The sequence below is a fragment of the Octopus bimaculoides genome, chromosome 7 (genome assembly GCF_046866305.1).
Source record: "Octopus bimaculoides isolate indiv1 chromosome 7, ASM4686630v1, whole genome shotgun sequence".
Taxonomy (NCBI): Eukaryota; Metazoa; Mollusca; class Cephalopoda; order Octopoda; family Octopodidae; genus Octopus; species Octopus bimaculoides.
Genome location: NC_142934.1, coordinates 35138540 through 35164104, shown reverse-complemented (window position 1 = coordinate 35164104; position 25565 = coordinate 35138540). Strand labels below are relative to the sequence as shown.

The 25565-nt window shown below is 37.6% G+C and overlaps 1 protein-coding gene across 1 annotated transcript in view; it reads left to right on the top strand.

Annotated features, from left to right (window-relative positions):
- Positions 1 to 1979: 1979 nt before the first annotated feature.
- The window catches only part of LOC106872643 (UDP-glucose 6-dehydrogenase), a 111350-nt gene continuing 87764 nt past the window's right edge, over positions 1980 to 25565 (top strand). Inside the window, exons 1-2 of the mRNA XM_089355152.1 lie at positions 1980 to 2177; positions 8354 to 8491. Of these exons, the coding sequence (XP_089211278.1) occupies positions 2019 to 2177; positions 8354 to 8491 (297 nt within the window). The 5' untranslated portion in view covers positions 1980 to 2018. The remainder of the gene's footprint in view (positions 2178 to 8353; positions 8492 to 25565) is intronic.

The following is a 25565-nucleotide window of genomic DNA, read 5'->3' as shown; positions in this document are numbered from 1 at the left end:
TTGATTAGCCTCAGGGCTATTGATATACACAGTTGGGTACACTTAAACGTATACATAGCCTAAATATCTTTCTGCCTGTACCCCAGCACTCATGTATGTATTCCTCTATTTTTGTTGTGTACACATTCTGCTCTTTGATCCGACCTGCTGCCTTACCGTTTAAGTGCTTGATTCATTTGAATCCTGTTCTATCTCTCTCTTTCTCTCTCTCTCTCTCTCTCTCTCTCTCTCTCTCTCTCTCTCTCTCTCTCTCTCTCTCTCTCTCCCTCTCTCTCTCTCTCTCTCTCTCTCTCTCTCTCTCTCTCTCTCTCTCTCTCTCTCTCTCTCTCACACACACACACACACACACACACACACACACACACACACACACACTAGGATCGGCTGGAAAATTAATACGTAAACCAAGATACTCTTATGGAATGTGACCACATGAGGTTTTATTTTTCAACATAGTCTCTCTTGTGTCTACACACTTCTTTGGTTGGTGTTACAGTGCTTGAATCCTATTGCTGAAGAAGCTTTCATCCTGTTGGTCAAAAAAGTCATTAACAGTAGATATGTTGTCATCATCACTGTGATACTGGTTCCTAGCCAAGTGTTTATTCATGTTAGGGGAATAGATGATAGTCAGATAGGGCCAAATCAGAAGTACAGAGAGGGTGATCAGCCATTGAAACCAAGAACTTGTGTACTGGAGCATTGTCCTGATGAAACAAGACCCCTTTTGTTGGTTTTCCTGGGCAAATGGCCTTGAAACCAGCTGGATCTGCCTCAAACTATGTCAGATTTTCCTGTGATGTGATCAACCTAGTGCACTTTTGATCAGATGTCAGAAGACATGGCACCCACCAAGCAGAGCCCTTCATCACACCAAGTTCATTGTGCAGATTATTCTAAACTCCCTCATGGGATATGTTAATGGCATTGGATATTTGATTTATAGTCAATTGCCTGTCATCCATCACCATGTAGTGAACACAGTCAATGTTTTCCTTGGGGGTGGCAATTTCAGGACATCCAGACTTTGGGTCATCTTCAAGACTCTCCTTTCGCCTCGTAAATTCAGCTGCCTACTTTTTCACCTGGAGTACCCTCCCTTAATATAGCAACCATGTCAGGATGAATGTCTTTGTGAGCTAAACCCTTTTTTTGCAGGTACTTGATAATACCATGATGGCAAATTTTGTGCATTTTCAAGAGAAGTTGTTACTAGTAACTTTTGATGTATTTTTTAAACAGTGAGATTCAGTTTACCTAGAAAGCAACAATGAGGTTATTAACAAGATTTCACAACTCTAGCATTATTCCTACATAGTCTGCCTATGAACTTTTCAGCCCACCTTTATATGTATAGAAATTCCTTTACAACTTCCTTCCCCTCATTGGTTTGTGCAGTGTGCTATTCAACACATTAATTCCTTTGCCAAGATGGTAGGGCATTGTTACAGGAGATTTAGTTGCTATTTTTAACAAGTTGAATGACTACATTGAGGTTCTTTCATTTGCTTATCATTGGCGATGTAAAGAAAAGAGGTGGGGTGAATATATTGATTTGCAGCTGGTTCAGAAGAGTAGGAACTACTATGGTGAAAGACATATGGATGTATGGATATGCAAATGTGTATTCAAACTTTTTTTACTATGTGCGTATACATTGCATACACATGCGCACACACACACCCACATTAAACTTTTACAAGGAAAAGTTCAACAACTTCAAAGCTTTGGCTTATTCACATTTGTCAGACTATATATTCATATAGTAACTAAAATTTTAATGCACATATCCACACATACCAACATCTTTTCTATCCAGACAGTTCTGATGAAGGTGGGCAAGCCAAAACTCTGAAGCCACTGTGAATGCTTTCCTTGTAAACGTTTGAAAACATGCACTCTATTAAAACATTTTGAGTAAACTTTCAATTCAATGTTACATTGTTTTTATACATAACTTGATGTAAAACTAAACACTTACAGATATTTGTTTTCTTTTATATTGCAGACATTGGAAAATGAAATTGAAAAAAATCTGTTGTATTGGTGCTGGTTATGTTGGGGGTCCAAGTTGTAGTGTTATTGCCATGAAATGCCCTGATGTTATTGTTACAGTTGTTGACAAAAGTGAACAAAGGATTGCTCAGTGGAACTCTGATGAACTCCCAATATTCGAAGTATGGTTTAGCTGATTTTGTTATTGATTAAAATAGAATTCTTATTGTAATTATGCAGTTTATTATGATTAGAAATTGTTTTTGGTTTTGTTTTCTGTACCTTGTTAAAATCATTTTATCATGTTTGCTAGGTTTGTAAATTCAGATATTTTTGTATAATAGTAGAGTTACTGCTTAATGTTTGAGTGGATATCTGTCCTTGTTTAACTTAGTTGAAATACTGTATTTGCTAACTTATAAGACACTTTAAAAAAATTTTTAAATGTATCAAAAAAGTACCCTGCATCTAATGAACTGTGTTATAGATGATACACCCAATGCCATAGTCTAGGGAACTAGATCAGCATATAAAACATTGAAAGCAAGCCAAATTATCATTGCCTGTAAGCACAAACTTATAAAAAATTGCTTACAAAACATTAGAAGTTATGTGGTTAAGTCAATTTATCTCACTGTACTTTGTTCTCCAACATAAAATAAAACACCTGATGTATGTTTTACATTATTTATATGTTTGTGCATGTGTGTGTGTATGTTCTATGTTTATGTGTGTGTATATGTGTATATCATCATCATCATCATCATCGTTTAACGTCCGCTTTCCATGCTAGCATGGGTTGGACGATTTGACTGAGGACTGGTGCAACCGGATGGCTACACCAGGCTCCAATCTAATTTGGCAGAGTTTCTACAGCTGGATGCCCTTCCTAACGCCAACCACTCAGAGAGTGTAGTGGGTGCTTTTACGTGTCACCCGCACGAAAACGGCCACGCTCGAAATGGTGTCTTTTATGTGCCACCCGCACAAGTGCCAGTCCAGGGGCACTGGCAACGATCTCGCTCGAAAACCCTACAAGGCCAGTCAAGCGGTACTGGCAACGGTCACGCTCAGGATGGTACATCTTATGTGCCACCCGCACAAGAGCCAGTCCAGGGGCACTGGCAACGATCTCACTTGGCTTGCCGGGTCTTCTCACGCACAGCACATTTCCAAAGGTCTCGGTCAGTAGTCATCGCCTCGATGAGGCCCAATGTTCGAAGGTCTTGCCTCACCACCTCAGCCCAGGTCTTCCTGGGCCTACCTCTTCCACGGGTTCCCTCAACTGTTAGGGAGTGGCACTTTTTCACGCAGCTATCCTCATTCATTCTTACCACATGTCCAAACCAGCGCAATCGTCTCTCTTGCACACCACTACTGACGCTTCTTATGTTCAGCTTTTCTCTCAAGATACTTACACTCTGACGGGTATGCACATTTACATTACACATCCAGCGGAGCATACTGGTTTCATTCCTTGCGAGCTTACGCATGTCCTCAGCAGTCACAGCCCATGTTTCACTGCCATGTAGCATGGCTGTTCGTACACATGCGTCATACAGTCTGCCATTTATGATTTTCCTATTTTCTCTTTCCTTTTTATCATACATTATAATTGGTTCTAGGGAGAATTTGTCTACAATTCATCTGTGTATGATTGTATGTGTGTATGTGTGTGTGTGTGCTTGTATGTATGTGTGTGTGTGTGTGTGTGTGTGGTTGTAGATGAATTGTATCCATAGATGAATTGCTGTAGATGAATTGTTGTAGACAAATTCATCAGTTACCATTATAATTAGTTCTTCTGAAATTTTATTCCTTAGTTCTTGATGAGCCATAAATGAAAGAAGATATTTTGTCAGATTAACAGTTGTGGATTAAATATTTTTATTCACTCTCAGACTTATCTTTTATTCTAAGGAGCTGGACATAACCTCCTTTTGAACTTGTCACCTCTGGAATATATGTGTATGTGTATGTGGCATTAAAAAAAAAACAGTCTATGGTTGGCATTAGGAAAGACATCCAGTCATAGAAACCATACCAAAGCAGACATTAAAGCACAAGAGATCCTATCAAACCATCCAGTCCATGCCAGCATGGAACATAATAATATCTAAAAAAATAAACATTTGTGATAGACACCAGCATGGCTATATGTTTGAGAAATTTGCTTTGCAAAGACATGGTTTCAGATTCAGTTGCTGTGTGTTACATCTTGGGCAAGTGTCATCAATTACAACCCTGGGTTGACCAATATCTTCTGAATGTATGGAAACCCATTAAATGTGCATGCATGCGTGCATGAATGATTCAGTTTTCTTTTCCTTTCAAGTGAGTTTATTATTATTAAAAAATTAATAAGCAAGACTTAAGGTTATCTCCCTGAATGTTTTCAACCATTTTTCAATGATACATCATCGAAGTCATATTTTAGTTTGTTGAATCTGTAGATAAATAGTTAATATTAATTAGTGAAGAAAATTTCTATTCATCAGATGCAGAAGATGAAATATAGAATGAACTATTGCATTTATTTTAGTTCAACAGTAATCTGATTGTTAAGCCAAGTTTCATCAATTTGTATGTTTGTGTAAGTCTAAACTAAATATAAACAAAGACATAATGCAGTAAAAATAACAAACATAATACAGTGCTATAACACTGACATAACATAATAACATAATATACTAACACGACATAGACATAATGCAGTAACATAATACAGTAATTTAACGCTGGAATAAAAATACAGTAACAATAACATAGACATAACATAGAAAGAACAACAAATAAGGGCTGGATCATTGTCATCTTGTCTCACTATTTATTCTTTCTCTTTCATTGTCCTTCATTAGTCTATTTTTCTACTTCAGTGTACTTTTGTCCCTTCTCCTTCAATTTCCTTTGTTTATTCTTTCTCCTTCGGTGTCTTTCCTTAGTTTATTCTTTGTCTTTCAATGCCCCTCCTTGCTTAGTTTGGAAATATACAAATGTGTATTAAAAGTGGATGTTAACAACTTTATTCTTTTGTATGTAATGGTGCTCCAGCTTAGCCAGAACTGTAATAATTCAGATAACAAGTGAACTCGTCTTGTAATTCTGGATTCTAGCAAAATATGTTAACCGAGGTACTGTAGCTTATTTATTAGTACTTCTATGTTGTCAGTGGAACTCTATTTATTCTAAACTGGTCCTCTTTTAACCCACCATTATCACACACAATGTAAACAAACTGCAAACTTTCATCAGTTTTCTCTAATGTATACCTAACTACCCATTTTCTTTTTCTATCAATCTGGCTTTCTCCTACTAAATCTTTTGTTTTTGTTTGTTTCTTTCTCTTTGTCTTAGTATGCATAGGTGCCTGCCTTGTCTTCTACTGCCACCTTCCACATAACACAATGAATATATAATATTTCTAACTCCACCATAACTACCTCTACTGACTTCTGCCAAGACTGATTAATTTTCACAGGTATTCATTGAAGCACATGACATTGATAAGGCATAGCTAAACAAGGTCTTAACTCTGTTTGAATTATAAGAACCTCTTGTAAAAGTGTCTGGCTCTGGTTACTCAGCTGGTAGTTTCGAAATTCATTCAATTTTTTTTACATGCAAATATCTATTACACTCCAGTAGAAAGAGAAAAAGACAAACAAAGACTCCACATGCTTAGATCTAAACATTAATGTATGTTACACACAGCAGTCTCTTATTTGTCAATCTGACAAAGTAGAGTGTGTGGGGAAGAGAGAGAGAGAGAGAGAGAGAGAACTCGTAGTCTTTTCAGGGAATAACTAGATGAAGGTAGTGTAATAAATATTTAATTAGTCTGAGATGCTATCCATATGATAATTAACAGGAGGTTTTGTGGGGAAGAGGTTTATCAGTTTGTCAAAAAATGGGGATTTATCACTTAATTAAAGGCGGACCTCTGAAGCTAATTGGAAGAAGAGAGGAAGTTATCCTCAAAACCAAGACCCAGTCATATCGAATTCAACAGTGAACTTCACTAACAGCATTCTGGGGATGTTAAAGCAGGCAACACTTTTAAGTCTGTCAATGAAATAGGTGAAAACATATTTAAATGCAAAGAGCATAAAACAATCAAAGGAAAATCAAATTTGAGATAAAATAAAATTGATGACTTGAGTAATTTTTATCCTCAATAAACATGGGAGATAATCATGTGTACATTTCTATATAGATGGAAATCTTCTCCAGAAGGGAGAAGCTCAACATCACTCTCTTGAAGTATTTAGCAACTGGGACCCTAACTAAGCATACAGAAATGTTTGTTAGCAACAAATGAAATAAAGAACAAAATTTTGAATTCTTCTGATACAGTATCTACAAAAATGTACTGAACGAATGAATGTCACAGGTTCTATGCAGTTACTCCTTGCTAGAAAGAGCAGCCAGATTTCTGCAAAAAAAAAAAAAAAAAGAAAAGAAAAGAAAAGAAAAATAAAGGGTTTCAGCTGTAATGCACTTGATAATAGGTTTATTCAAATAGTTCATTGCTGCTGTTAAACAATGACCTGTTTAACGTTTGTGGTTGAAGAGAAAAACAGAAGTGTGATATATATTTCAGATATTTTCTGGCATACAAATCAGATTCTTCAAACCAATATTTGCAGGGGCTTTAGCTACTATTTCCAAGAAGTATGGTGACCATGCAACAGTTACCCTGATATATTTAAGGAAGAAAAAGTGATTTTAGGAAGAGGCAGTTGTTGTTAACTCTCAAGTTAACTCTTGAGACATTAAAGATAATCCAACCATGACTATACCATCTTTTCACTATGTACAGGGTATCTTGGACCACAGAACCATAAGGTGTGATTTGAAGGTATTTTAGTTGCTATTTCTAGCAGGCTGGGCACCCATATGAAGGCTCTCATTGGTTTGATGCTGCTGTGGTAGTGTTCAGGGGTATTGTACTTGTGTATTTGTATGGTAGTTTGCAGGTGATTTTTCATGTAGTGGCAGGAATTGTATGGATTGGAGTTTACTGCGGTAACAAACTTTGCTGCTTACAGTTGCACATTATCTTTCTTTGGTATTTTTGTCTGGTTGTGTTTTGAGTACAACCTGTGATGATCAAGACAAGAACTAGCATAATCTATAATGTCTCCAACATTATTTCTGCTGGACAAATGAGGTACTTGTGAGTAGTCAAAGTATGTCTATCATTTTGCTTTATTTACTATGTCTTCTCTGTGTTGTAGGGTGTTGTAGTATTGTTATATCCTGGGGTGTCTCATGTTTATGTTATTGAGTATCATGATTGATTGTATTTGATGTTTTCTGATGTCATATGTGAAAGGGGATAAAGTTCCAAAACAAGAGACTTAAAGTGTTGTTTTGGAGTTATGTTGGGCTGAAGTAGTTGTGTTGTTATATGTCTGGAGAATAGTGGTGGGGGAGGGTGATGTACCATATTATGTGTGTCTTGAGGAGATGTGGAACGGTCCCATAGGTTTTAAAGAGTGGCTAGAGTATAGATGGTCAAGGTGAAGTGTGGTGTGACCATCTGATAGCGACTCAGATCAGAAGGCTGTAATAATGCATGTAATGTGCCAGTTGGAAAAAGAGAAGAGACACAACTGACTAGAATGTTCGAGAGAGATTTTATTGGTATGTTAGCATGTGTGTGTCATGTATACAAAATAAATGACAGGCTGTCATGAGAACAAAGTGTATGTGTATCTGTGTGTGTATTAAGTACATATAAGAACAATGAAGAGGAAGAAAGTGAAAGTCTAAAATGAGAAGTTAGACGAATGTTCATAGACACATGAATGAAAAATAGCAGTTTGTAGTCAATTGTACATGGTGATATAAATACTGTATCAAGAAGTTGTGGCAATGGTGCAGAGCCAGTTGCGGTATGTGTCGTATGAAGTTGTGGCTGTAATATTGCTGCCTGGGTCACTCATACAGTTATTGCGGGTTGTATCTTTGCTGTTAACCATGGTGAAGTAGTTCATGAACAGTGCTATTTTAGAACCTTTCTAAGCAATGTTCTGGCATGAAAGGATTGCTCTCTCAACATGTACCCTAAATAACAATATCACAATTTGGCCTTAATTTCAAAATCAGTGAGAGCAGACTTGTCCAAAAATAATGTGATTTGATTGTTTTTGATTTTGTTTTGTACTATTTAGTGTTAATTAGTAACATTATGTTTATTATCTAGCATTGTTTAAAATGCTATAGAGTAAGAAGTAAGGTTCACTTGTTTTAACTTGGAGAAAGGCATAAGCAATGTAAAATCATTTCTGTCATTCTCAAAATGTTGGCTTTATAACTATGTAAAAAAACATTGTTATTATTGAAATTTTTGTAGCCTGGTCTGGATGAAGTGGTTCGAAAATGTCGCAACAAGAATCTCTTCTTCTCTACAGATGTTGATAAAGCTATTTTGGAAGCGGAACTGATTTTCATCTGTGTGAACACTCCTACAAAAAATTATGGACTCGGCAAGGTAAGATGTGTGTGTGTGTGAGATGTGTGCCATATATATGTACATACATATATAAATTCATTTGAGCATCAGTATATATTTTCTGTACTGAGTAGATCTAGCTCTCACCTATATACACCCACCCACATACATACATACATACATACATACATACATACATACATACATACACACACACACACACACACACACACACACACACACATACACACATATACATATGGCTTCTTTTCAGTTTTCATCTACCAAATCCACTCACAAGGCTTTGGTCAGTCCAAAGCTACAGTAGAAGACACTTGCCCAAGGTGCCACTCAGTGGGACTGAACCCAGAACCATGTCATTGGTAATGTATATATACACTCAAACATACATAAGCATATTTAATCCATCTATGCATGTGCATGCATATACAAAATAATAGTGATTACACCACCAACCATGGCAACCATGCAAGATCTCTCAGTGGATAGGAATAGCTATGTTCTCTATCACCAATACTTATAATAATGGCATGGATGACATAGAAAATAGCACATATGAGGAGAGCAAATCAAATGGACCTAACCCATCATATGTATTCTAGTTACACGAATACACTTAATAGAAAGATCCCTAAACTAAATAGTTCCAATTGTAATTTCAAAATACAGGATAATTATCAATTACAAGCCTACTGCAGAAGATATTATATAAATATTTGGTCCTAAATAGAGAGCAAAACTCCTCTAAGGTTTATATGGGAGCTACTGTTAATTTTACAATGTGGTATCAAAAAAGTTCCTGGACTAATTCTGTAACACACCAACAGATGGCAGCATATGGTTGCATGCACAGTGAGAGCTAGCAGTAACCTTCTTGAGGCAGTGTGCCAAATGACATTGCTGTGTTTACTTAAGAAAGTCCTGAAATTTGTGTTTTTGTGATCATGCATATGCTGTAGTCTGCAATTTTGTTATGGACAGGAACAAAGAGCCAACGTGAAATTTTGCATTAAACTTGGCAAGTCTGCTAAATGGCATTGAGCATGTCTCAACAAACTTACGGTGATGAAGCAATGGGTCATATGCAAGGTTTTGAGTGGTACAGGTGCTTTAAAAGCAAAAGAATATTACTTGAAGATGATGAATGATCTGGAAGACCTGCCACAAACATTACCCTGGGAAATGTGGTATTGTGCATCAAGAATTCACCCCATCAGTGATCTGGAAAACCTACCATGAGTATCACTGCCTGGAAATGTGGTATTGTGCATTGAGAATTTCATCCCCCAGGGCCAGACTATCAACCAAGAGTTCTGCTGCGATGTTTTGAAGTGTTTGAGGGAGGATATTTGGTGAAGGTGACCAATCTGTGGAGCACAAAGAATTGGATTCTTCATGAAGACAATACACCCTGTCATCGAGCTCTCCTCATGAGTTTCTTGCCAAAAACAACATAGTATTGCTTCTGCACCCACCCTATTCACCAGATTTAGCACCTGCTGACCTCCATCTCTTCCCCAAGATGAAAATGCAGCTCAAAGGTCGCCATTTTAACATTGTTGTTGAGATCCAGAGTGAATTGCTGAAGATCCTTAACTTGTTTATAGAAAATGACTTGCAGGCTATATTCCAAAAGTGCGCAAGGTGACTATTTTGAAGGAGATGATGTTAAATAAGTTATTTTTTATTAAGCATAACTAGTCTGTGAACCTTTTGATACTACCTCATAAGCAATGATACTCAGCACATTTAAACTCATTTAGATATGAAAAACAGAGTAAAGTACTTTATGGGACAATGTCATCTCTAAGCTACTCAATGAACACGTACACTACCTTAGGAAATAAAAATGTACCATACAATATAACTCACTCCATCATTGACTCCTGTCCTTCACATCAAGGCCAAAATGCTCTGTGTTGGTTATGCTGAAAAGAATCTATATGAATACTGTTACATAACCCAGCACAGTTATTAAATAAACAACACAAAGCATTCTCCTCTTGTGTTCATAGATTCTTTTAGACTTTTAGATTTTACCACAAGTTCAAATGCAGTAAGACAACTACCTCTAGATAGCTCTCTATCACATTATTGTTACTAATACATAATTAATATATGGCATAAGCTTCCTTAATTAAATTGGTATGTTTACCTCGTCTTATTTTATTTTATTTTATTCTTCTCTCTTAACTCATCATATAACATGTAATTCCTGTAGCAACCTTATTGTATTTCAACTTTTCATTTAGCTTATAATTTAAATTAAATGCTAGTTAAATTAAATTTTATATATTTACTTTATCAGATGTTTTTATTCAACCTATTTATTTACTCTGCTTTATTCTATTGTATTTTATTTTATTTCATCTACTCTATTTCATTTTATCTTTATATTTTTTCTGAGGCCATCAGTATTTTAATTAAAATGACACTGCAAATTTTTACTGTAAATTATACTGAATTTATCAATTTATCATTCAACTGCTACTGTAGTTGAATAATGTTCTTAACGGAGCTTTTTTGCCGCAGTCGGCCTCTTCCAAGCAGTCTCACTATTTCAGTTTTAATCGAAATCAAATTTAGTTTATTGAATTATGTTTGACTAGTGATAAGCTACATAAAATATTTAAAATCTGGTGTAGTAGAACAAAAAGTTAAAAGATAAAATATATAGACCAAACTGCTTGACTGATGGGTAGTAATGCCTGACATCAACACTTTGAATCCACACCATTCTTTTAATTTTGATCAAGAATTATTACATTGGTATTAATATGAAAGAGAAATGTGAAGGGAATATATTAACAAAGGTTTCGTAAAATTTTATCCATTAGAAAAAACAGCATGGCCACAGCTCATGAGCTGAAACTAGATAAAATGAAAAAAATGAATCTAATTTTGATTCTCAAATTTTTATCAATTTTCGCGTGATATTAAAGGGACACTACTCAGGCATAACTACAGATTTCTGCTCCTCCGAATTTCGATGATCATAACTTTCAGAAAAATGAATATTTTTTAATGAAATTTTCTAAGAATATGTGTTATATCATGTAGATTCCGAATATATAAAATTTGGTGGGAAAAGTGTTTTAGGAGGGGTGGGGTGGAGAATTTCGGAAAATTCACTGGAGTCCACTTTAATTTGTCTTAACTTTCAAAGAAAATGGGTATTTTTTAATGAAATCCTTTACAGATATACCTTGGAATATGTAGATAGTGAGGATATAGGAATTTGTGGGGGAAACAATTGTGGGTTATTTTTGAGAACTGTTCCCCACTCGGGGGTGTTTCGGAACAAGTCGTCCATATTTATTTCTTTTTGTCCTCTTTGTGCGTTTACGCACCCATAGATTTCTACTGAAGCAACAAACAGGCAATGAAGGCAAATGAAGCCCTTACCAGAAAACTCGTTATGCTAAAAATAACAGCTAAAGGTCTGGTACACAGAAATATGTTATTAAGACAACTTATCCATTGCATATGATTTTTTAAAGTAAATTCCCAAGTAAACGTTTCTAATAGAAAGGCAGAAGACACCAGAAGCAAAGATAAGGAATATACACACAGTTAAATAGAGAAGTGTAAAGTATAATTTGTTATATAATCTCTACAATAAACGTGATATTGAATGAAATAATTCCCCGTTTGAACTATTTTCATTACACGTATGTGTGTGTATGGTAGAAATCTACAGATGCACAAATGTACAAAACGGAGAAAATGAAACAAATATGGACAACTTGTTCTGAAACACCCCCGAGTGGGGAACAGTTCTCAGAAATAACCCCCAATTGTTTTCCCCCAAAATTGCTGTGTCCTCAGAATCTATATAGTCCAAGGTATATTTGTAGAGAATTTCATAAAAAAAATATCCATTTTCTTGAAAGTTAAGACGAATTGAAGTGGACTCCGGTGAATTTTCCAAAATTCCTCACCCCCCTCCTAAAACACTTACCCCCCCCCCAAAAAAAAAAAATTGTATATTCGGAATCTACATGGCATAATACATATTTGTAGAAAATTTCATTAAAAAATAACCATTTTTCTGAAAGTTATGATCATCCAAAATCAGGTGGGGTGGGGGGAAAGAAATCTGTAGTTATGCCCACTAATTGTGTATGAACTAAACCATTTCTTAGGCACACACACAACAAAAGATAAAAGACAACACAAATTGATACAAAGAGTTCTAATATTTATTTTTCATTAGTTTAAATTATTTTGTATAAAAAAATGAAATTTTTTGGCTCAATTATTTGTAGTATAGCTTTTTAAAGTCCATTTTTGAATAAATTATTTTAATAACAAGATTTTTAATGAAATATTAAAATTTTTTTTTTGATTTTATCTCCGTGAGTACTACTGAATCATTTAGCAGGCCTGTTCAGAAAATGATAAAAATTCAAATATTTTAACAGTCAATTTTCACTATTTTTAAATTTTCAAACATGGAGTTAATTATTTGCATGCTAAAAATGACTTTATTTATAATTTATTTATTAATTTTATAGTAAATAGAAGATGATTATTTGTGGCTTTGTATCTATGAGCAGTACTGAAGTCAGTAGTAAGGCTGTTGAGAAAAGGCAAATGCTACTTGTAATTATATTCTATTCAATATTAATTTAATTCAATTTATTTAAAATAAAGTCAGTTTTTCTTTCATTATTTTTAAAATTCTTTAAATATGTACATTTGTAACTTTGTCTCTGAACAATACCGAAATTACAGTATGTATACTATGTCCAGAAAAGGCAAAGTTGCAATGATTATCATTCATTTTTATTTGATTTCTAAATAAGAAACTCAAATGAAAAAATCAAAATTTTGTTTGAATTTTCTTGGAAATTTTTGAATTCAAAATGACTGCAAAAAATGGTAATTCTATATATTTTTAATTAAAATTTTATTGTTACTGCAATGCTTGTAAAAACACTGGACTAGCCAATGAAAAATCAGATGCATACTAACAATATTCTTAACAATTAAACCGGGAAAAGTAGAAGACAAGAAAAAGACTCATTAAAATTAGAGCTTAAAATATTGCTGCTAAAATTAAAATTTTAAATTTTTTTATTCATTTAGTACAAAAAATAAAATAAAAAATGAAAAGTGAAATTAATTGAATTTAAAAAAAAATATGAAAAAGTACCTAAGAGGTACTTTTTAATTTTAATTTTAGCAGCAATAGTTTAAACTCTAAGTTTAATGAGTTTGTTCTTGTCTTCTACTTTTCCAGGTTTAATTGTTAAGAATATTGTTAGTATGCATCCGCATTTTTCATTGGCTAGTATACATATACACACACATATGCATATGATGGGTTTCTTTTTGTCTATCAAATTCGCTCACAAGGCTTTGTTTGACCCTAACCTATTGTAGGAGACACCTGTGCATGGTGCTATGCAGTGGGACTGAACCTGAAAACACATAGTTGGGAAGCAAGCTTCTTAACCCACAACTTTTCCTGTGCCAGTTGTAATTAAAAAATACTTCTCCTAGCAGTCATTGTCCCATAGAGTAGTTTTGGGATGTCTGTCCCATGGAATAGCTTAGGGAAGTCTTTGTCCCATGGAGTAGGTAGAGTAATTTTGCAATGTCATTGTCACATGGGGCGGCTTAGTGATGTCATTAGCCCACGGAGTAGTTTAGTGATGTCATTGTCCCATGAAATAGTTTGGGGGTGTCATTGACCCAGTAGTTTTTGGATGTCAATGTCCCATAGAGTAGTTTGGGGATGTTATCATCTCATGGAGTAGCTTATGAATGTCGTTGTCCAATATAGTCATTTTGAGATGCCAATGTCCCATCAAGTAGATGAAGTATGTCATTGTTCCATGTGGTGGCTCAAGGATATTGTCCCATAATGTAGGTTGGTGATGTCATTATGCTATAGTGTACTTTTGGGATGTCCTTATCTCATTGAGTAGCTCAGAGATGACATTGTTCCATAAAGTACTTTTGGGATGTTATTGTCCTATGGAGTAGTTTAGTGATGTCAGTTGTTCTGTGGTGTAGTTTTGGGATATCATTGTCCAATGGATTAGCTTCAGGTTGTCATTGTTCCATTATATAGGTTAGGTATGTCAATTTCCTATTGAGTAGTTTTAGGATGTCACTATCTCATGGATTAGATTCAGGATGTCTTTGTCCCATTGAGTAGCTTTAGGATGTCATTGTTCCATAGAGTAGTTTAGGTGATATCATTGTCCCATGGAGTACTTTAGTCAAGTCATTGTCCCATGGAGTTGTTTACTGTTGCCATTGCCTCATGGAGTACCTTAGCTATTTCAATAATATATATATTTACTACAACCTGCCACCAACCCTTACCCTTTTTTAAGCAAGGTAAAAGAATTACCTATATTAGGATGATTTGTGCTGGGTATCATAATGCAATATCATGACTGCTACTCAGTGCTCTGTGAATACTGTAAAGGCTGATATGGGCAGCTGCAACAGAGAATACAAAGCTGTGGCAAGCAGGAAGGGACATAGTAGGTATTCTGACTGTGTGAGCATGTCAGAGTTTATCCCCGCATCTTTGAACAGAGCCTTACACCCAATTTAGACAGCCTACTAATTCCCTCAGTTGTATGTAATCCCATAGGTTACTAAATGTAGGGCACAGTTGAGAATGACACCAACTGCTCTGCCTGAAACAGCAAGGCCAAGATCAAGGAGGTGTTCAAAGATCTTCCCAGGGACATATCTAAATTGATATGTTTTGGGGTTTTTTAAATATTTTTATTTTGGGATGAGATATTGTGTTTTCTTTTCTGTTTATGTAAACTGTGTAATTTTGCCCAACCACCTTGTATATTCACAACTATATAAAGGGATGGAGATCGTTCTCAGGAAACTGATGCCTCCCCCCCAACACACACACACTAAAGAATGCAACTAGTGACGAGACACTGTACTGGAGAAGATTCATTCAACTTAAATAAGCGTCTCAAAACAGATGTAAAATGGTGGTTGTGGTGGTGATAGTGGTGATGATGATAACAACATAATGTCAATATACAAAACCTCTTCAATTTATATCAAAAGTACTTCAGTATGTATCAAAAAATGTATTTGTGTGGTAGTCAGTTTTTACCTGAGTGTTTTGTTGCCAAATATAAAATATAAACAGAATAGTATAGAAGAAAATAAAGTTGGAATATTGGTGGAATAAATCTGTCACCTATATTAAAAGGTGGCATATAAAACACTCAAACGGGAAAGACCAATTCTACGACACCCTCCTGCAAACTACCTCATTGACGAATGACAGGAACCTTCTCTTTATGGCTGGTGACTTCAATGGTCATGTTGGACGTCATGCAGGGGGCTTCCATGGCATTCATGGAGGTTATGGCTTCGGTTTCTGCAATGAGGAGGGAACCAGACTGCTGGAGTTCTGTGATGCAAACGATCTTATAGTTTGCAATACCAACTTCAGGAAACCAGCTTGTCACTTAGTCACCTACCGTTCCAGCAGACACTCTAGTCAAATCAACTACATCCTCGCCAGAAATAGGGAAAGAGGGTGGCTTATAAATGCCAAAACCTTCCCCGTCGAAGAATGTACCCCTCAGCACAGATTAATAGTTAGCGACTTTGGGATCAAGGCAAAAAGGATGCGCAGAAGTAGACCGGCTTGGAGGAGAAGGGTTTGGAAGCTTAAAGATCCTGCAAATGGACAAAGGTTTAGAGACATACTACTTGAAGCATTTAACGAAATAGGAGGGGATATAGCATCATAAAATGTGGAAGACAACTGGAGGTTTCTACGGGACAACCTGCTGAGAGCCACCAACGAGATCTGTGGCTGGTGTAAAGTCCCCTCTTGACCCAAAGTAAGATGGTGGTGGAACAATGTGATTGACAGGGCTATTAGACAAAAGAAACATGCTTGGAAGAACAGAGGTAGCAAGGAATTGTATCAGACTGCTAGAAAAGAAGCTAGGAGACAGGTTTATTTAGCCAGAGGGGAAGCATATAAGAAAAAGTTTGCCAATGTTCTGCGCCGTTAGGACCAAAGACTTGAAGTATTTCATGTTGCAAGACAGTGTGTCAGAGAGAATCGTGATGTTGTGGGAGAGAAATGTGTTCGCATGGATGATGGTACACTTGCACTAAACGAGGATGCAAAGAAAGAGGTTTGGAGACGCCACTGCGAAATATTGCTCAATAAAGAGAATAAATGGGAGAAAGAGAGTCTGCTGAATGTCAACCCAACAGAGGGACCAGCTATCCGAATTGACAGTACCATGGTAGATAAAGCAATTAAGAGTATGAAGACTGGGAAAGCCCCCAGCCTATCAGGAATCACTGCAGAGATGCTCAAAATATCTGGCAGTGTCGGCTATAGCCTAGTCACCCGTATTGTTTACCAAGTGATACACAAATGAGTCATACCCAATGACTGGTGTAGTAGCACCATAGTCAACTGCTACAAAGGTAAAGGTGACGCTTTAGATACAAATAATTACAGAGGTATCAAGTTGTTAGATCAGGTAAGGGTCATAGCCCAACTAATTAGGGAGCGAGTCAGTTTAGATGAGATGCAGTTTGGGTTCGTGCCAGGGAAAAGCAGCACTGATGCTATATTTCTGGTAAGACAGCTGCAGGAGAAATACCTAGCCAAAGATAAACCTCTGTACCTGGCTTTCGTTGACATGGAGAAAGCCTTTGACAGGATCCCCCGATCCCTTATCTGGTGGTCAATGAGGAAACTAGGGATAGAAGAATGGTTAGTGAGAGCTGTGCAAGCCATGTACAGAGACACTGTCAGTAAGGTGAGGGTTGGCAATGAGTACAGTGAAGAATTCCGGGTAGAGGTAGGGGTCCACCAAGGTTCTGTCCTCAGCCCCCTCCTATTTATCATAGTCCTCCAGGCGATAACAGAGGAATTCAAGACAAGATGCCCCTGGGAGCTCCTCTATGCTGACGACCTTGCACTAATTGCTGAGTCACTATCAGAACTAGAGGAGAGGTTTCAGGTGTGGAAGCAGGAACTAGAATCAAAGGGCCTTAGAGCCAACCTAGCTAAAACCAAACTCCTAATAAGTAGCAAAGTAGACAAAACACAAACCCCTTCAAGTAGATGGCCCTGCTCGATCTGTAGAAAAGGTGTAGGTAGAAACTCTATAAGATGTACCCAGTTCAAGCAATGGACACATAAAAGGTGCAGCAATATCAAAGACAAGTTAACTAAGAAGTTAGTTTTTGTATGTGGCAGATGTTCAGGTGCAATAAACACTGAAAATGTGCAGAAAACAACTTCTGTCACACTCCAGGGAGAAAAACTGGATGTAGTTGATAGCTTCCGATATCTGGGTGACCAAGTTAGTAGTGGGGGAGGGTGTGCTGAAAGTGTAGCTGCTAGAATAAGAATAGCCTGGGCAAAGTTCAGAGAGCTCTTACCTCTGCTGGCGACAAAGGGCCTCTCACTCAGAGTAAAAGGCAGACTGTATGATGCATGTGTACAAACAGCCATGCTACATGGCAGTTAAACATGGGCCGTGACTGCTGAGTACATGCGTAAGCTCGCAAGGAATGAAGCCAGTATGCTCCGATGGATGAGTAATGTCAGTGTGCATACTCGACAGAGTGTAAGTATCTTGAGAGAAAAGTTGAACCTAAGAAGCATCAGTTGTGGTATGCAAGAGAGACGATTGCGTTGGTATGGACATGTGGTGAGAGTGGATGAGGATAGCTGTGTGAAAAACTGCCACACCCTATCGGTTGAGCGAACCCGTGGAAGAGGCAGGCCCAGGAAGACCTGGGATGAGGTGGTGAAACTCGACCTCCGAACTTTAGGCCTCACCGAGGCAATGACTTCTGACCGAGACCTTTGGAAATATGCTGTGCGTGAGAAGACCCGGCAAGCCAAGTGAGACCAAAATCCAAAACCTCTGCCAGGGATGTAGCCAGCCCACTTACGCGTAACATTCCTTCTTTGGACACTAAACTTCGCTTGCAGAGACCTGTTGAGGCAAGTGAAATCGAACTAAATTTGTAGACTGGCACCCATGCCAATGAATCTTCATTGAACACTAAACTCGGCTTGCGAAGACCTGTTGGAGCAAGCGAAAGCAAAATCGTGATGGTACCAGTAGATCACTAAGAGTACCGTCTGAGCGTGATCATTGCCAGAGTACCAGCTGTCTGGCTTCTGTGCAGGTGGCACGTAAATAGCACCATTTGAGCGTGATCGTTACCAACGTCGCCTTCCTGGCACGTGAAAAGACATTCGAGTGAGTTCGTTGCCAGTACCGCTGGACTGGCTCCTGTGCAGGTGGCATGTAAGATACACCATTTCGAGCGTGGCCGTTGCCAGTACCTCCTGACTGACCTTCGTGCCGGTGGCACATAAAAGCACCCACTCCACTCTTGGAGTGGTTGGCGTTAGGAAGGGCATTTAGCTGTAGAAACTCTGCCAAATCAGATTGGAGCCAGGTGTAGCCATCTGTTTCACCAATCCTCAGTCAAATCGTCCAACCCATGCTAGCATGGAAAGTGAACGTTAAACAATGATGATGATGATGATGTGTGGGAGCATAGGAGGAATCTGGTTTCAATGTGGTTAGACTACAAGAAAGCTGTTGATTCTGTCCTACTTAAGAAGAGATGAAAGCGGTAAAGGCTTGTGATCAGTGCATGCAGTCTTTGAATGTCATATAGTTTCTCTTAGACAGCACCTGCTAAACAACAGCAGTGAAAATACATTAATCTAGCGCTGAATGCTGAGCAACATCCTACCTGTCAGTAGTGAGTTCTTCAGGAAGCACTCTCTTTTTGACAACCTCCTCTACAACCCCAAAACAGATGGACTAACATACCTCAAAGAAACTGGATGTAAAATGTTCAGCATATCAAAAGAGACTATGCATGTGTATGTTTTCCTAAAACTTAAAAATAATCACACTAATATCAACATGAAGTACAGCCTTTATTGCACTCATGACACTACATAAGATCACACTTCAAATCTGTCCTCCTCCTTGCACTATTTTTATTAATCATCTACTTGTTTTCCTTTCTTCTGATCTTCACTCCCTCCATTCCTCCATTTTCACAAATTTGCATTTTTTCTCATTTATTACCTCCTTTCTTTGATCACTGTTCACTTGTAACCTCCCTTTCCTTTATTTCTTAATATTTCCTTCTCTTCTCCTCCTCCTCCAATCTGTCATAAATCATTTTTCTCTGGCAAAGGAGGTACTATTTAGAGTAATAGATTTTCCCTCATATCCACAGCAAATCAATGTATACTACTTTTGAAGTGTTATTCTCACAGACCAACACCACTTTCCTAGTTTATTACAGATAGGTCCTTCCATTGGCACAGATCACTTCCATGTTAATTAATGACTGTGGTTTAGCCTTATTTCTTTTACCTCTCTATCTATTTTATTGAAAAGTGATTGTAATTGGAATGTGATCAGAATATTTTAATGCAAGGAATGTATCTCTCTCAGTTTTGTTCCTTCCACTTCCTTCAAATATCATTTCCACTTTACAATTTGACAATTTACTCTATCATGTTTATTCCATCTTCCATGTTTTATATGCTTCTAAGTTTTGACTAAATAAGTCTTATGCTGATACGAGGAGACTGGTTGGCTGTGATAATTTTATGGTCATGTGGTCATTGCAGTAAAAGAGATGGAATGGATGAGTGTGGTTTGATTTGAGCATGTTAGTTTCACAGAAAAGATATAGTAAGATTTAGAAGAGTGGCAGTGTACCATACTATAGACTGGAAGGAATAAAATAGCAATGTACCATACTGTGTTTTTAATTATTTATTTCCACCTAGATAACTAGTTAATTATTTAAACAATTAAATGGAAGAGTATCCTTCAAAAAAAAAAAAAGGAAAAGAAAAATCTCTAAACCCCCCCCCTCCCCGGTGGACGTTGAGACAGTCCAGGTGGGTGCTGATGCCTAAGGGGGAGGTGGAGAAAAAGGAAGCGTTGAGAGAAAGGCAGTGAATTGGGGGACACTATGAATTTATTATATTATTATAGTATCGTAAACAAATTGTATAATATTATATTAAATATCAAAAGATTCATTTTAATATATAAAATCTGTTCTGTCTGTCTGTCTGTTTGTGCGCTTATAACTTGAGTATTGTTCATCCGATTGCACTGAAATTTTAAACATGGATACATGAGAGAGTGGGGCGTTCTGTAATCTAAAAAGATTTTCAAAATCATTAGTTTCAAAGTAAGACTCACTATTTTTGTAATCTTTAATTTCCTGTTTGTTCCTCCATTAAAACAACTAGTTGCTTAGACAGCCGGCACATACCATTTCGCTAGCAACAATGGGAGTACAGGATGACAGTCAGCCAAAACCGTCACTATGCTGTCTCTCCTCTTTCCTCTCTCTCTGCAGTTATTATCTTTAGTTACAGTTTCTCATTCAAACTACATAATAGGCAGAATTGTCGGATTAAGACAGTAGGGTGTTTTGAGAGAGATTTGACTGCTATTTCTACCAGGTCTTATGTCTGTATTGTTATGTGACATACTGTCCTATAATATATTCCGCATGCTTTCCAAAACCAAGTTACAGATTTTGACGTATGGGTATCAAAAGATTCAGTACTATTTTGGCTACAAATTAAACTTAATTTCCATTCACATATTTGCATTTCAAATAATCTTTTCCATAAATCAGCTATTGTAAAAATTTTATACGATGACATCACATTTTCTATATGTGTGTGTACCTTAAAAGGCATCAATCATCACAACACACACCTTCACTCACTCACTCTATATCTCTTTCTCTCTCATATACACACGTGCAAGCACGCATGCACGCACACATACACACACACACGCACGTCCATTTCAGATAAACATACATACATCTTTCACTTTCTTTCTCTGTTCTTTTCGCTTATCTTCTTTCAATTTCTGCTCTCTTGAAATAAAATTTGTGCTAAATACAGATTGTCTTTTCTGTAGAGCTTTAAAATTTTCAAATGAAACAAATGGTATTTGCTGCTCAGGTGGTCAGGTAACATCACCAGCACTACCAGCTCCTTCTCAACTTCTTATGGATCTTCTAGAAAGCATTTCCATCCAGTCAAAGGATTTTCTGAACAATATCAGACAATACAACTCTGCAAATGACATCGTTTAATGCATCTAAGAAGGTAGATAAACATGAATTTACGCCAATGTCAAAGTTCAAGGGCAAGACTATTACCCCATTGGTTCCCTGGTACCTGCAAATGAACAACCACAGTTCCTCCAAATTTACTTTATGAATGATGTAGGACAACAAACCCAAAGGAGGTGTCAACATTTCAGATGATGGATTGTGTTAGGCACAGCGCTGACTGCTGAAAAAGAGAGTATATCCACTGACAGCTTCTCGGTGCATTCAAAAATCACATAGCCCCCACAGGTTAGGGCCTGAAATACTCCAAACAGACGCATAGCATGTTACTTGGTCGAATTAGCCCATCATTTACTCCACAAATGTTTTGTTGTCAATGCTACACTTTCCCATATCACCTGTTTCAACATAACTGTAATATATTATATACAAACTATGCCATTTTAATCCCGAGCAACGCCGGGTTTCTCTGCTAGTAATATATATATATATAAATTAGTAAAATATAAAATATTTATACATAAAAATAGGGGTGGGGTCACTGAGAGTATTATGTGGCCATGAGTTGGGTGGTGGCCCAAAACATTTGAGCACCTCTGGACTAAGAAAAGATGCAGCCTTTTTAATCATTAATGACTGATTAATATAACCCACAAGACCATTTGGAATAATTGGGATGTACATCTTCATTATTTTCATTGATATTGTAATGGTTTGCTCATGTTCTTTATGACAGCATGTGGACAAAAGAATTAATGTTTATATATTGCCATATCGGGTAATAAATCATGAGATGTATTGATTTTTATCTGTCTGATCACCTAGACTTTCATTTACAATTTATTTATTTCATTTAGTATCATATTGTCGTCTTGCTGACTGAAGGTCACAATATTTTTTATTGATTCAAATAGACAACAGCTATACTTTAAATGGACGTCAATGTGTGAGGAGTTTTTAATGTGAGATTATTTGTACACAGACACAATAGTTTATTAGTTTTGCTTGGTCAGTCCCAGCTAGTTACAACCAATGGTAAACAAGCAGCTAATAAATTATAACAAACAATTGATGTTAAACTAAGCTTTTCAACCTTGGTCTTCCCATCTGTATCAGCATAATTACTTTCATATATATTTCATATGTGTGTCACTGACATTCCTTTGTCATTCTCTCTGTGGTAAATGAGTGATCAATTGTTAGAAACCCTTACTGTGGTGAATCCATGATTGGCTTTAACCAATTATTGATCTCAAATGCATCATATAAGATAGATAAAATAAAAAAATCATATATGATAGATAAAATAAAAATATCCTATGTAAATATTTTAGAATAATTTCTAGTAGGAAAAAAGCATTGAAAATAAATGAGTGGCATATTATTATATCAGAAATTCTCTATGTTAGGAATAAATGCTGTCAAAATATGGATTGACTAAAAGAGAAAGTTACAGCAAAGCAAACTTTCTTAAATTTTACAAAGTACAAATGTTTTAATCGACCTTCATAATGATTGCTACCATAGCTAGCAAAAGTGTGACTAATTGGTAGTGTGGAAAGGGCAATGATGTCAACAGCTGAGAGGCCCTACCAGAAGAGGAAGTGGGAGCAAAGAAGTGAGGGAAATAGGACCAGTGTGGTCCTATTTGGCCTTGAGGCAGTCTTGGTGAACAGATGCATATGGACACATGGGTGAAACAGTAGCTACTAGCAATAGGTAAGATGGGTAGGGCATGTCTTGGATTTAACACAGCTAGACAGCCAACACTGAGAGGTAGGTGAAACATTGTAGTTCCCTCATACTACAAGGTATTTCAGCTCTCGTATATACATATATTTTTCTGTTGTTATTGTCCCCTTCTACAAGATGGCAGCAAAAATAATGATCAGCAGCAAAGCTATCAGACCTTTTCATGACAAAGGAGATTTGATTGCCCGAATCCGTAAGATGAAGGTGGTGGCTAGGTTGCAAGGCATTGACGATGTAGCAGGTCTCATGGCTTCGAAGGGAAATACGTTGGCTCTGTACCTCGAGATGGATGAAACAGACCAATCGGATGCAGTGAAGATCAAGCAGCACTTAAAGGAGGCCTTTACGAAAGATCATACGCTGTATTCGCCAAGCTGAGATCGGCCAGGTGAACAGGGGAACAGGTAGATGTAAATGCAGTGGAAGTTCGGAGACAGGCCATGCTATCTGGTTTTACTGGAGAGGGACTAGAAAAGGTGGCATTCATAAGTGGCTTTTCTGATGATATATTGGTGTGACTGAAACAACTGCCAGGCAGTGAGAAAATGGTGATGAGCAAGCTCATTGCTCAAGCCCACGTGTCAACACAAACCACCAGGCAGAATGCAGTGGCAATGGCAGCTTCAGAAGCCCATGACATTACACGATGATCAGTAAAGAATGAGGAGAGAAAAACTGCCATGGAGTGGCAGTGACTGTTTATGGGCCAGTGTTTTAAGTACCAGAGAATGAACATGGCAAGGTACTGTGCAGAGACAAAGCCCAAACATGTTTGCTTCCAGTGCAGGCAGACAGGGCATATCACTTGAAACTGCAGCTGGGAAAAGGCCATGGGGGAGTTTCTGCCTCTCAAATTTTCCCTGCAAGCAAGTAGAGGCTCTCGTGCAGTTACTGCCCATAATTGAAGTCTGGTCATTGGAAAGGTGTTCAGAGCCCTCGTAGATACAGGTTGTACAACATCTATTGTGACCACAACGGTAACAAGAAAATAGAAGGGGATGAGTAATGTTTGGGTGGTCAATGGCTGTGAAATTGGATGTAAGGGTAACAGCAAAGTGGAGATAGCAGTGTGGAGCACAACACTAAAGCTGCAGGCAAATGTGATTGATCATGTCGTAGATGGAATTGATGTGGTGTTGGGTATGGATGTGATCAACCACCTTGTCAGTGTCAGTGAAGACATGGTTTCATTTGGTGGTGCAGGGACATCATATGCTGTGAGTCTGCAACATGAGAGGGGGTAAAGTAGAGATTGTACTGCTTACACCATTGAGGATAATGATTTTCAGGTTGTGTTCAATGGTCAGCGATGGATAGTAGACTGGTGCTGGAAAGGGGAGCCCCCAATGCTGAAGAACAGGCTGAGCTGCTATCAGCATACCTTGAAAGGAGATACCAGGAGTGAGTTTGAAGGAGAGTTAGAGAGATGAATCAAGGAGGGTATCCTTATCTCATGGAAGGAAGAAGTGAAGAGCAGAGTACTTCCACTAATGGCAGTGGTGCAGCCAACAATGGGCAAAGTCAGGCTGGTACTGGACTTTCAAGAGATGAATGGCCATGTATCGTGCCACATGGGTGATGAGGTGACTGACGTTTGCAGAGAGACATTACAAGAATGGAGACAGATGACAAGGGCGGAAATGATTGTTGGCTTGAAGTCAGCATATCTAGAGCCTCATGTAAGTGAGAAACTGGCAGGATCAGCTGGTGCGATACAAGGACCAGACATACTGTTTATACCAGGCTGGGTTTGGGGCTGAATTCTGCACCAAAGATCACAGCAACAGTGCTCAAATCTATCCTGGGAAAGATGAACAAGATAAAAAAAATGTCCTATATAGAAGACCTCTTGGTAGGCAAGATTGTAGTGTCTGCCACACAGGTCATAAGTCACCTAAAGAAGTTTGAGCTGACTGTGAAACCACCAGAGCTAATGATTGGAGGAGCTGCCCTGGGGCCCAAGCTTCAAAGAAACAAAACGGGTGTGTTGGTATTTTAGAGAGGAAATAAGATTCCAGAACTGGATACCAGCATCAGCAGACAAGAACTATTCTTGATGTGGGGGAAACTAGTAGGTCAATATCCAATCACAGGGTGGCTCTAAACAGTATGCAGCTACGTCAAGAGATGAGTTGATGGGGCAAGCTGGGGAGATGGAGTGAGAGAGAGGACAGTGGCAGTGATGCAGGAGATCCTAGAGAGT